Source organism: Gobio gobio (assembly GCF_949357685.1).
Source record: "Gobio gobio genome assembly, chromosome: 6".
Taxonomy (NCBI): domain Eukaryota; kingdom Metazoa; phylum Chordata; class Actinopteri; order Cypriniformes; family Gobionidae; genus Gobio; species Gobio gobio.
The window spans coordinates 40,179,573-40,193,833 of record NC_137102.1 but is presented as its reverse complement, the minus strand read 5'-3'; the positions used below and the strand labels follow the sequence as shown (position 1 = coordinate 40,193,833).

Here is a 14,261-nt window from a genome sequence, read left to right as displayed (position 1 = left end):
AATAAATAAAAAATGTACTCACAAAAGTGTGTTGATTCAGTCATTCATGTAATCTCATCATGTCTGCAAATCTAGTCTCTTGTTTACAAACAAATCTCTGGTGAAATGAAGGAACAAACGCGCAATGTCTTCCCCACGTGAGCTGGATATTCATTAAAAATAAACTTCATCCATGCATTCAGCTTATGCAACATGTTTATTGCTCGGAAGTTCGATCCGGTTTAGCTCCACGTAGGTCTATGTTATACAGGGAGTGCAGAATTATTAGGCACGTTGATTTTCTGATCATATTTTTTTTCCAGGCACATTTGACCAATTCCAAACCACAGTAATCCTAATAACTACTATTGATTCAGTATTTAATAATGTATAAGTGATATATAATTGTTCATGAAGGCTGGAAATGAAAATCACCTTATATTCAGGTGTGCAGAATTATTAGGCATGTTTTCTTTTACAGATAAATTGAGCCAAAAAAGAGATTTAACTCAGACTGAAAAGTCAAAAAGTATTAAATGCCCATGAGAAGGATGCAATACTAATGCAATACTAGACATTGCAGTTAAGGCATGACCATTGGACAGTGAAATGCTCGTTGGGTCAGCAGGATCTGACAAAAACAGGTGGTGAAGAAAAGACACCTGTTAACTGCAAAAGAATTAAGAATTAAGGTGAAGAATTAAGGGTGAAACCATCAGGAACCCTTTAGTCTCCAGCGCCACCATTTTCCAAAGCTGCAACCTACCTGGAGTCTCCAGAAGTGCAAGGTGTCAGGATCTCAGAGACTTCAGTTAGGTAAAGAATCCTAAAAAATGACCCCCACTAGATAAGAATCACAAGCTGAAGTGTTGTAAAATACATGAAGAAGGTTTTTTTATAGGCTTTATGGACAGATAGGTTGAGAGTGACTCTTGAAGGACCAGCACCACATCCTCTAGTACCACTGTTTGAAGAATTCATCTTCCAGAATCTGGCAGTACGTTTTGGGAGTTCATTTTAGTCCATCCTGAAGTCCGTTTTGCAGAGATGGACTAAAAATGAACTCCCAAAACGTACTGCCAGATTCTGGAAGATGAATTCTTCAAACAGTGGTACTAGAGGATGTCAGGCACGAGTCGGTGGGTGGGGCTACAGAATCAGGCGTTGGTTAAGGTGGTGTTTCACCACACTCTGACGTCACAGGGAGGCACATTCCCAGATCAAGGGTTTGCTGAGCCAGCTGTTAATAAAAGCTTTTCTTTGACTAACAAGGAAGTTTTCAGCTCTGAAACTTACAGGATATTCTTATATTACCATGACCTTTTAAACAGTATATCAAAAGCTCAAGGGAAAGTTGATTTCTCATTTCATGACCCCTTTAACAGTCGGCTTATTTTACGTGCGGAACATGCTTCAATCCAAGTTCCCACACGAACATATCAAGTATTCGCATCAGTTCAAACGCGAACAGAGTGAACGCGATCATCTCTTCCTAAAGAATAAACATTAATTAATATCTTAAAGGGGCACTTCAGCACAGGGAAGATGAACGTGTATTTAAACTGGGTCATTCATGTAGTAGAAATGTGAAATTATTTTTGAATTTGGTGCCTTCTAGACCGAGAAAAGACAGAAAATGTATTTTTGTCTCATGTGGATGAAAGACAACAACTCCCAGAATGCACTTGCTTTGCTGCCCTACAAGGCCACTCCCAAAGCCACGGCTACTGGTTATCACTTGCCCACCATGACACCGCCCACACCGTCGTTTTGATATTCATAGTAATACAATTATTTTGTTCAGTTAGAGAACAGACACTACAATTACGTGTCTTTTCAATAAAGTGTGAGTGAGCCGAACGAAAGTCACGACACAAATGCAGCAGGAGTCAGATTTCATTCATTACAAGAGAAGAGCAAAGCAGAGCTGAGGTAAGCGCGGCAGTCATTCACGAGTACCCAGTCTGGCGCGTTATCAGATCATGCCTATGGAAGCTTAACTTTCATAGGAATTCATTGAAAAGTTTAAACATGTCATGTCATGTCAACTTTATTTATATAGCGCTTTTTACAATGCAGATTGTTTCAAAGCAGCTTCACAGTGTTAAACAGGAAAATAGTGCAACAGAATTTTATTCAGCCGTATTTTATCCAGGCTCCAGCCCACGGCCCCGTCCAGGCTCCAGCCCACGGCGCCGTCCAGGCTCCAGCCCACGGCCCCGTCCAGGCTCCAGCCCAATGCCCCGTCCAGGCTCCAGCCCAAGGCCCCGTCCAGGCTCCAGCCCAAGGCCCCGTCCAGGCTCCAGCCCAAGGCCCCGTCCAGGCTCCAGCCCAAGGCCCCGTCCAGGCTCCAGCCCAAGGCCCCGTCCAGGCTCCAGCCCACGGCCCCGCTGTCCCGCCCAAGAAAATTTTTTGGGGGGGCAAGGGGTACATAGAGGCCATGAAGGCCCCGCCTCTGTGGCCTGATGAACTCCCGTTACCGCCATGGCCTGATGAACTGCCGTTACCGCCATGGCCTGATGAACTCCTGTTACCGCCATGGCCTGATGAACTGCCGTTACCGCCATGGCCCGGTGAACTGCCGTTACCGCCATGGCCTGATGAACTCCCGTTGCCGCCATGGCCCGGTGAACTGCCGTTGCCGCCATGGCCACCCACGCCTGAGGGTCCAGGTCCTCCCACGCCTGAGGGTCCAGGTCCTCCCACGCCTGAGGGTCCAGGTCCTCCCACGCCTGAGGGTCCAGGTCCTCCCATGCCTGAGGGTCCAGGTCCTCCCACGCCTGAGGGTCCAGGTCCTCCCACGCCTGAGGGTCCAGGTCCTCCCACGCCTGAGGGTCCAGGTCCGCCCACGCCACAGGGTCCAGGTCCGCCCACGCCACAGGGTCCAGGTCCGCCCACGCCACAGGGTCCAGGTCCGCCCACGCCACAGGGTCCAGGTCCGCCCACGCCACAGGGTCCAGGTCCGCCCACGCCACAGGGTCCAGGTCCGCCCACGCCTGAGGGTCCAGGTCCGCCCACGCCACAGGGTCCAGGTCCGCCCACGCTCCCAGGCCCGTCCAGGTCATGTCTGGGTCCGGTGCCCCTGCACGGGCCTGGCCCACCATCCCTCCCCCAAGACCGCCCCCCAAGACTTTTTGTTAAGACTTTCTGTTAGGCCATTGGTGTTTTGGTATTGTTTGGGCGTCAGGGGCCACCCATAGAGGGGGGGGGGATCTGTCACAGGGTGTTTTGGTGTTGGTTCATGTTCATTGTTCATTGTTCTTGGTTACATTTAGTTTATCATGTTATGTTTGAGTTTGTCATGTTCACAGTCTTGTCATGCACTTCCTGGTCTTGTCATGTGACTCCCATGCCCTCATGTGATCTTGTGTCTTGTCCTGTCATTGGTTCATTGTCTCATCACTGTTCACAGGTGTCACTTGTCTTGTCATTAGTCTGTGTGTGTATTTAAGCCCTCATGTTTGCCATGTGTCTTTGTCAAGTATTGAATGTTGTAACCCGCTGTTGGTGAGGTTTTTGTTATAGTTCATGCCAAGTCCTTGTTTTATGTTTTGTTGGAAATAAAACTGCACTTGGGTCCTTCAACTTGCCTCCAGTGGATCTACCCGTTACAGCTCCGCACCGCTCCGTTATTAATGCCCGAGCCGATGCGCATTTACATTCTGTGAGTGAGATCCCACCCCTATGCATGGGCGGGTTGAAAACATGCGGAACTAGCTCCAGCTACTGGTTGTAGTAAATAGCCTCTGGCCAAAAAATCCTCAGATGACGCAAAATGACGATATTTGTCATCTGAGGATTTTTTCCAGAAATAAAATGTATAATTCTCTCGTCTCAGGTGGACATGAAGGGGGAAAATACGATAATTCGAATATACTACCAGGTTTCTACGGAAACAAAGCTTAGTGCTAATCACTGAAGTAACCCTTTAAGGTATGTTGAGGATAATACATTTTTCAACTAAACATCGAAATAAATCTAATTAATAAACTAAATTAACCATTTAAACTAAATTACTGATCGAATTATTGATCTAAAGCCCACACTGTCACTGTATGATAATTGAAATGAACTGATGACATCAGCGTTTTTTCCAGAATGGCTATACAGCTGAATAAAATTATGCTGCATTATTTTCCTGTTTAACACTGTAAAGCTGCTTTGAAACAATCTACATTGTTAAAAGCGCTATATAAATAAAGTTGACTTGACTTGACTTGATACATTACAACTTACTGAAACGTATCATGTGTCGTGTAATCGCTCAATCAATGTTTCAACCGTGGGAAGACGTCAATAAAACAGCTTGTGAACAATGTCACGTAGCATTACATTTACCTCAGTGCTGTTAGTTCACTAGAGAAATCAACTCTTTCACTAAATATATGCACTATATTAGCCTATATATTCATTATATTCTACCCAACCTGTAAGTGATGTCTTGTTTATTTAATGTATGTTAAAATAAACCTGTCATGAAAATGACAGTAACTGTGTAGGCTATAAATGATTTCAAGAACGAATTGGAGTAAAAACATAATTTTATAATTCGATTTAGAAGTTAGTGCAAAAACTGCCTTATGTGAAGTTTACATGTTTGCACACAATGTGCTATTTGAGTGTTGAATATTATATCTAAAAATAAATAGCAACCGAATTTAGGCTAATAGTTTGGGCTCTGTTGTTAACCTTTAATATTATTGTTTTTAATTAAATTAATTAATACATTTAATTGTATAATTGTATATATATTTTTTCCTATACATCTGATCGAATAATATTAAATATATATCATATCAAAGTAATTTTCTGCAAAGTAATAATAATAATGATAATAATAATACGTCATTGACCCATATATTTCTCCATAATATCTAGGCTATTATTAATCCTTCACCAGCTACTTTTGGTATTATTAGCCTATAATATTGTTCAGTATAACCTACACTGTCTGAGAGTGCTTCCTAAAATATCACACATCTGGATCAAATTAATTACAAAACATCTTACGACATTAACGGGCAGAAAAAAGTCTCCAGAGGAAATATTCCCGGGGCGGCCGCTTTGATCCTTGACATTCCATTATGACATCACCATCATTCTGTCAAAGGACGCGCGCACAAAACAACCCCCGCTGTCACACGCGCTCAAGGAGCATTTGTCATCAGCGAAAAACACGAAACTGTATCAAGTTGGCAGGGAGACAGACTCTTCGCTTCTACCGACACCGTTATTTGTGCTCAATTGAACGCTTTTAATCATGGATGCGTCCCTCTTTCAGTTCTTCATAGAGGAATTCGTCGACTCCAACTGTACTCTTATGGGTGCTTTTCAGCACACTTTATACGAGAATTCGTCTTTCGCGTCGATGAGTGTCGATGGTGGGAATTACATTGGTTGTTAGCGCATGTGTTTTATTCAGACATTATAATGCACATTAATAAGCATCGGTTATATTTTCCTCCAAGGCATCTATTGTAACGCCACCACGGATGAAATCGGAACTTGCTGGCCAAGAAGCAACTCTGGACGGATAATTGAGCGACCGTGTCCGGAGTACATTAACGGCGTCAAATACAACACCACTAGTAAGACCCGTTCACTTTCTATTCATTTAACATGGAGCAGGAGAAGTGCATGTCTTTAGATGCTGTGGCTCAGTCCTTTAGTCAGAGTTCAAATACATCAAAAAGGTGCTCAGCAAATTGAGTCAGTGAATTTATGACAGATAAAATCAAATAAAAAAATAGGTCACACTCTTAGTTTAGGTCCCAATTCTCACTATTAACTATGACTTTTGCCTCTATAAACTCCTAATTAGGCTACTGCTTATTAATAGTTAGTAAGCTGTTAAGTTTAGGAATTGGTCGGATAAAGGGATGTAGAATATGGTCAAGCATTGACATAGGCTACTAAAAACCAATAAACGAATTACTAGTAATATGCATGCTAATAAGCAAGAGTGAGAATTGGATCCTAAACTAAAGAGTTTACGAAAAGTTCAAAGCTTATAAGATTTTTTCCCTCTCAAAGCATATTTATACAATCTTTATTCACATAAATGACATAATATTAATATTTTAGGCTAGTAGTTCTCAGCCCTGTTCCTGGGAACCCCACCGCTTTTGCACATTTTGTATGTCTTGTTAATTTAACAGATCTGATTCAGATCATCAGCTTGTTAGGACAGAGCTCAGTGTGTCAGAGAGAGACATACACACCAAGAGCAGTGGGACGCCAGGAGCTGAAACCACTGATTCAGACAATTGTTCGGTCACCATTTGTGCTTCTGTGGACAATGTTATCTGCCCTGCCACATGTTCTTTGCTTTAATGTGTGAAATGAAGCAATGCTGTGAAGTTCTTGTAACACACACACACACATACACATGCTCACACACATTGCCTCCATTCTGACACTCAATCTCAGTGATGCAAGGATAAGTTTTATTTTTATTTTATCTGAAGAAATTGCCTTAAAATGACATGACGTGAGTTAAAGTTAAATGCTTTTTTATTGTGAAATTCTGAGAACTTTTTCATAAATATGCCAAATGTATGCATTTGTTATCATTCATTATATAATTCGAAAAGAGAATACATGAATTCATTCAATTCTACTATGATAGTAGACCGTATAGAATCTAACACAATAATTTCAAACGTATTTGGAGAGCATTTATTGTCATATATCTTATACATTATGCACAGCTGTTTTACTTGATGTTGATAACATATTTCATAAGTAACAATTTTTTTTTTTTTGTCAGTTTATCATTAGTATTTGACATAGATGGACAGCTTGCTATAATTTCTCTATGGTTAAAATATGTCTTCATAAATAAGCAATGCATGTCCCTGAAAATCAATTCAAGGGGGCAAATATTACTCTTCAATAAAATAAAATATTATTTCTGACATTGTTGTGTACACAAATGATTATCATTAAGACCCTGTTTAGATCACGAAAAATCGCCCCGTATACATCAAAAGACAAAGTATTTGTTACAAATGATCTATGTAATTTCATTTTACTATGATTTATGGGTAACACTTTAGAATAATGGTCATTAGTTAACATTAGTTAACTAAATTAGTTAACATTAACTAATAATGAATTGCACTTATAAAGCGTTTATTGATCTTTGTTAATGTTAATTAAATTTACTAATGCATTATTAAAATCTTGTTAACATTAGTTAATGCATCATGAACTAACATGAACAAACCATGAACAGCTGTATGTATATTAACTAACGTTAACAAAGATGAACAAATACAGTAACAAATGTACTGCTCATGGTTAGTTCATGTTAGTTAATACATTAACTAAAGTTAACTAATGACCATTATTTTAAAGTGTTACCGATTTATGATATGCACATGCACAAAATGTGGCCGTTAAAGCGATCGTGAGTGTCTGATATCTTCAGTTATGAGCACAGATCATTATCCCCCTGTGTGCTGCACAGCATGCAATTTTCGTCAGTGTATCGATGTGACTTTTATATGTGAGGATAATACAGGGCTCCTAGGCACATTTAAGCCTTTCATTGTTGAGCACTGAATGTATAGTGAATAGTGAAATAGCCGTCTATCTGCTCATAGTGACCTGCTGATTATATAGCAGCTTTATTGACTCTTCTTTATGTTTTTATTAACAAAACTGGCATTTTATTGAGTGGCATTATTCATCCAGTTTGCAACCTCAATGTGCATTCTTTTCTGCCTCCTTTTCGTGGTTTAATTCCGATTATTATGGGTTTCATTTACAAAGGTCAGCACTGTTTGCCTCCCACTGTTAATGTTGTGCTATAAAAGTAGAATGTTTCTAGCAATCACAGAAGCTGTAATTCATCAAGTGATGATCAAATAATGGAGAAGAGTGTTATAAACTGGACAGCCTTACCTGATATGCATAATTCCTTTAGTGAACCTAACACAGCACAGACAGCACACACCAATAAAAAATGCTATCTGTGTGTATAATGAATTGCTAGAAAACATCCATCTGAATTCACTACCTAATTAAATTCACATTACATTAAATATTTTGGTGAATCTAGGTATTGTTTTCAACCTCAGACTAAAATCAACCGGACAAACCTTAGAGGGTTATTTATAGCTTGCATCAAGTTATGCATGAGACTCGTATGGTGTCATTGAGCCCTTCCGCTGCCCAAGGCACCTTTCCTAACGCTCGTCTCTAAACCCTCCTGTAGGCTATATCCATCCATCCAACACAGATACTTCAAACACACACAGTGTGGGTTTCTCCTTCTGCCTCACTAAACACGTACAATAATGTTCACTTATGTCATTTAGCACGTGAAATCACACCGCTGTCTGTGCTGTGGGCCGCTCCATGGCTTCTTTGGTGACTGTGGAGAGACATTTGTGGCTAAATCTATCGGGGATGAAGGAAAAGGATAAAACCTTTCTCCTAGACTCCCCGATCTCACCTTCTGGCCTGTTCGGTGACGCCATTAACACCGTCGTCAACAGGTTCCAGGAGGCGAGGAAGCAGTCAGCGGCCTTCCACCAGTACCTCCCTCGTCGCTCTAAGGGGAAGGCTGCCTCCAGCGGGCAGCCTCAGCCGTCCACCAGCTCCTCGCACCGGCAGGTGCAAAAGCAGAGCGTCGCCTCTAAAGCCCCTCCTCCCGGAGCTTGGCAACAGAGGCGGCGCTCGCACCAGCAGTCTTCCGCACCTAAGGGTGATTTAAGAAACGTCCTTCAGGCTAGGAAGGCTGCTGGGAAGAAGTCCTAGCTTCCTACAGCCGGTACTTCATAGTTCCAAAGAAAGATGGAGGGTTGCGTCCTATTCTAGATCTGAGGTATTTGAATCGATCTCTGAGGAGATTCAGGTTCAAAATGCTCACCATTCGCACCATCGTGAGTCAGATCCAGTCCGAGGACTGGTTCGTCACGATAGATCTGAAGGAGGCATACTTCCATATATCCATCCTTCCGTGTCACAGGAAGTTCTTGAGGTTCGCTTTCGAGGGCGAGGCGTACCAATATCGAGTGCTTCCCTTTGGTCTAGCTCTTTCCCCACGCACGTTCACAAAGTGCATGGATGCAGCTCTGGCTCCAATGAGACTCCAGGGCATCCGTGTGCTGAATTATATAGACGATTGGCTCATTCTGGCCCAGTCGTACGATATGGCAGTTCGGTATCGAGATTAGGGTTGGGCATCGAGAACCGGTTCCAACTTGGAACCGTTTAAAAAATAACGATGCCATTGGAATCGTTTAGAAATTTTGTTTTCGATTCCGATCATCGGTTCCAAACGCGCAAGTTTTCGGAAGTGCTTGCCGCGCCCGTTTGTTCTGTTGCAGCCATGGAGCACGGTAAGCGGCGCTCAAAAGTGTGGCTTTGTTTCACTTAAAAAAAAAAAAGAAGCCTGGGTCGGCACAGTGCAACACATATGACAAACTTATTTCTTGCACGGGAGGATGCACTACAAATATGTGGTGTATACATTAACGAGTGTAGCGTGTTTGAAATGCTGCGCAGGTCCTCCTCGGGCAACCCTGCGCTAACCAACGTTATTAAAGGGATAGTTCACCCTGAAATGAAAATAAAGCCTTCTTTTACTTGACCCTGATGTTGTCCCAGTGCCCTATGTCCTATGACATTTAAAATAATGTTCCTGCACGCGCTCCTTCCTATTATGGCAGTGAATGGCGATCAGCTAAAACATTACAAAAAATAAACAAATGTATCACGCAACGATACAGGGAGACGCGCGCCATATGGAAAGTGTTCAGGGGGCACACTATAAGGTTTTGCGAGAAAGAAACCGTATTATTCAGTCAAAACACTGAGCTCGGCCGTTATTCTGAGCGCGCTCCACTGTGTGCACTATGAGCCGTCAGCAGCCGCCGGCGCTCATGCCTACTATAATAACTCGCACTGTTGTCATTGCACCCACGATAAGCACACACACACACACACACACACACACACACACACACACACACACACACACACACACACACACACACACACACACACACACACACACACACACACACACGTAACCATTTTGAGAAATCAAGCTCAATAGAAAAAAACGCGATTCTCGTCTTTTCTATAACGTATATGATAAGAAATAATACTAATAATATAACCTCCTTAAGTGAATATTGTGTACCGGTTGTCATGACAATATTGCACGAGGCTACTGCGGCTTGGAGTGCGCACACACAGGAACACGCGCATTGGAACAACAGCTGGGTGAGTAAAAGATGGCTTTATTTTCATTTCAGGGTGAACTAACATTATCCCACCTTGTCATAATCAGGTAAGTGATTGTAGTGTAATAACAAAGCCCTTGACCAAATTGCGAATTGTGGTGAACAACAACATTACCGAAATTATTTTCCCCCCTTGTAGATAAATGTAGATATAAATTGCCCACGCTAGTAGCAGTCCTAATATGACTGCTGTTAATGCTATTGTTAAGTCGGGACTCGGTGTGAAACTCCATTCACCTTTGCAGCAAAGCAAGTGAAAATGCCAGCGGAGAAAGTCCCAAAACTAAAACTCATTATTGAATCAAAATACAATTTTCCTCTGTGAAATGAGCCTGTGACATGTTGTGACTCCACCCCTCAAAGAATCGGAATCGAGAATCGAAAAGAATCGGAATCGAAACTAAGAATCGGAATCGGAATCAGAATCGTTCAAATCAAAACGATGCCCAACCCTAATCGAGATGTCGTTCTAGCCCACATAAAGTGCTTGGGGCTGAGACTCAACACCAAGAAGAGTGTGTTGACGCCATCCCAGAGAACGACGTTCCTGGGAATCGTGTGGGATTCGACGTCGATGCAGGCACAATTGTCTCCCGCGCGAGTCGAGACCACACGGGTGATGGTCTCAGGGTTAAGGCTAGGCCACAGCATCACTGTCAGGCACTTCCAGAAGGTGCTGGGTCACATGTCAGCAGCATCCAACGTGATACCTTTTGGCCTGCTGCACATGAGATCCCTACAGTGGTGGCTGAAAACCAAGGGGTTTTCCCCCAGAGGGAATCCATTCCGTATGATCAGGGTAACACGCGCATGCCTTCGTTCCCTAGTCATATGGAAGAAACCTTGGTTTCTGTCCCAGGGGCCAGTGTTGGGAGCGTCCTGTTGCCGGAAATCCGTTTCAACAGACGCCTCCCTCACTGGTTGGGGCGCGGTCATGGACGGCCGCTTTGCGAGGGCCCGTGGGAGGGCCGTCATTCCTCCTGGCACATAAATTGCCTGGAGATGATGGCGGTCTACAAGGCTCTCAGGAGCTTTCTCCCGGACCTCTGCGGTCACCATGTCCTGGTACGGACAGACAATACGGCTGTCGTAGCGTACCTCAACCGGCAGGGGGGTCTGAGGTCGCGCCCTCTATGCAGAGTGGCGCATCAGATCCTCCTGTGGGCCCAAGGGAAACTGTTGTCCATCAGGGCAATGTATGTCCCGGGGGTCCAAAATCAGGGAGCAGACATCCTGTCGAGGCAGGGGCTGAGGCCCGGGGAGTGGCGACTCCACCCAGAGGTGGTGGAGGCCATGTGCGAGAGGTTCGGGATGCAAACGTGGCCGAGGCTGCGTCTGTACGCATTTCCCCCAATCGCTCTGCTTCTGGTGGCGCCACGTTGGCCGACTCGAGTTTGGTTCTCAGACATCATAGCTCTGCTAGCGGGTCAGCCGTGGGAGATTCCTCTGAGGAGGGATCTCCTGTCTCAGGCAGGGGGCACAATATTTCACCCCCGGCCAGAGATGTGGAATCTTTGGGTCTGGCCCCTGAGGGGGTCATTCAAACATTTCACAAGTTTGTTGATGTATCAATATCTCAATTTATACAACAGCTCTTTCTGGTTCTGGAATCTGATTGGTTAAGAGCCTTTTCCAGCCGTGCGATATTCCCACAGTAACAGCACTGGAACCGTTTCACCGTTTGTATCACTCCGCTTGTGGTCAAGGGGTGTGAAGGCTAAGGCCACACATATATATGTTTATTTGGTAGTACATTATTGTGTTGGTTTTGTAAGATTGTTTTTGTTTTATTTATTCTTATGTATTGTGTTAAATTCTAACCAAACGGTTGTACTAGGGGTGTGCGCATTTAACATCCAAAAAGGAGATAGCGCCAATTCATTACTAGAGTGCACGCTAGAGAATGAATAAATTCCACTAGACACATTTATGAGTTTAATATATTAATTTTATTGTTTGAGTTGTTTTCTTACCCGTGGTTCCGCTGAAGGCCCATGACTGCAGCATGGAGCGAAGATCGGACTAAACGGATGTATTATTTCCGGAGATCTTTTATTATTATTTTGGGGAATTATGGGAAATGTAGGGTTTGGTTTAACATGTGTGTGGATCATTTGTTGGGGGGGGGGAAGGTGATCTTGTTCATTTGAATGGATAAACTTGTGTGTATAATATTTTGTGTATATTTATTTTTATTATTACTTTATGGTGCATGTGAGTTTTCATATGTTTCTGGAGTTTATTTGTGTGAATATTTTTTTCTTTAAAATGTGAACCATGAAATGAGACATTTGTGAGACCCCTGGGTAATGCAATGGTTTGGTCTAATTTCTTAAAAATGAGTTTGGTTGTGATGGCGAGTCAGTTCTGGGGAGGGATCCCGGTCATAGAACATCAGAGACCCAGAGCTCACGTTGGTTTTCCCTTGCATTTAGTTATTTATTTATTTTGATGTGACCCTTGTATAAGTTATTTGTTTTCCCCCTCTTGAATAAATTAAGATTTTGTTGACTTGATGACTGCCTCCTGAAAAGTTTTTGGAAGAACCCGACAAGGGGGTAATCCAGCCCCCGGAAAGCGTACCTTCCATAGGGGCAGCCATTGCTAACCAAGCCATCACCTGCTGTTAGCATTCCATTGACTCCCATTCATTTTGGCGTCACTTTGACAGCGAATAACTTTACATCTGAGGCGTTCAAAGACTCCATTTGTCCATTGTTTATTTCTAAAGAAACGCGACAATGTATAAAAAGCTCCATTACCTTGTATCTTACACTATTGACCCGTAGAAGCCGTTTTTGTAAAAATAGGCTAACGATTGCGTCATAACCACGCGACTCTCGACGCGCAGTAGAGAAATTACCGTATAGACCCAAGGAGAAGCTCGCAGGCATCTTTTACTGTCTATGAGGCAATCGGGGGGACGTGGAGGCATAAAGTCCGATAAAGTTAAGGGAGAAGCTCGTGGAGAAGCCCATAGAGAGCCAAAAGCAACAGGACAGAAAATTTCAACAACGTGATTCAGACATCAGGAAGTGAGTGCTTCTACTTGACTTCACTTTTTCTCCGTGAAGTCTATGGGGTCGCTGTGTCCATTTCTTTTACTGTCTTTGCTTGTGGCAACTGTCATGGCGTTTGAGCAAATTCACAATTTTTTTCTTCTTCTTCAAATACTACTGTTGTTGTGTTACGAAATGTAGTTTTAAGAGTTTTTTACAGATGTTGGTGTTTCAAAGCAGCTTTACATTAATGGAAGAGAGATTGTTTTGGCTATACAGCGTCTCTAGAAAAAAGTTATTGTCCAGCTAAAGTAAGTTTTTGATTGATTAATTTCCGTTGTAAAAAATCATTAGTTTTTTTAATTTACTTGGGAGCCAATTAGTACACAAGAACATTTTCAACTAAAACAGAAAACTATTAATGTGTTTTGGTCGTTCATTTGCATGGCAACAGTGTCTGTTGGCTATAGAGCGCAAACCTTGAAACAGGTATACCATTATCATCTTCGTGTAAATTAAAAAACACAAATACTTGTCTGGCTTGCATAATACAGCGTTTTTAGTAATTTTTACGATAATTTTGATAACATTTCCATCTGAACAAAGGGAAAGAGAAGTGAAGGATGCATTCACAAGGGAGAGTCTAATATATATATCAGTGATTGAATCAGCCATATCGCACTGCTATGAGTGTGATATTGCTCATATATTTCAATATACATATTGGTTCATCCAGAGACTTGAGGTACTCAGGGCGGATCTCATCCACCCCCGGTGCCTTGCCACCGAGGAGTTTCTTGACCACCTCTGTGACTTCAGCTTGGGTGATGGACGAGTCCTCCTCTGAGCCCCCAGCCTCTGCTTCCTCAATGGAAGGCGTGATGGTGGGATTGAGGAGATCCTCGAAGTATTCCTTCCACCGTCCGACGACATCCCCAGTTGAGGTCAACAGCCGCCCATCGCCACTGTAAACAGTGTTGGTAGGGCACTGCTTCCCCCTCCTGAGGCGGCGGACGGTTTGCCA

At 43.0% G+C, this 14,261-nt stretch overlaps 1 protein-coding gene across 1 annotated transcript in view; it reads left to right on the top strand.

Moving 5' to 3' along the window:
• The first annotated feature begins 5,112 nt into the window (after nucleotides 1–5,112).
• LOC307127420 (corticotropin-releasing factor receptor 2) overlaps nucleotides 5,113–14,261 on the top strand; it is a 151,758-nt gene continuing 142,609 nt past the window's right edge. Inside the window, exons 1-2 of the mRNA XM_079818635.1 lie at nucleotides 5,113–5,360; nucleotides 5,448–5,567. Coding sequence (XP_079674761.1) covers nucleotides 5,240–5,360; nucleotides 5,448–5,567 — 241 coding nt within the window. The 5' untranslated portion in view covers nucleotides 5,113–5,239. The remainder of the gene's footprint in view (nucleotides 5,361–5,447; nucleotides 5,568–14,261) is intronic.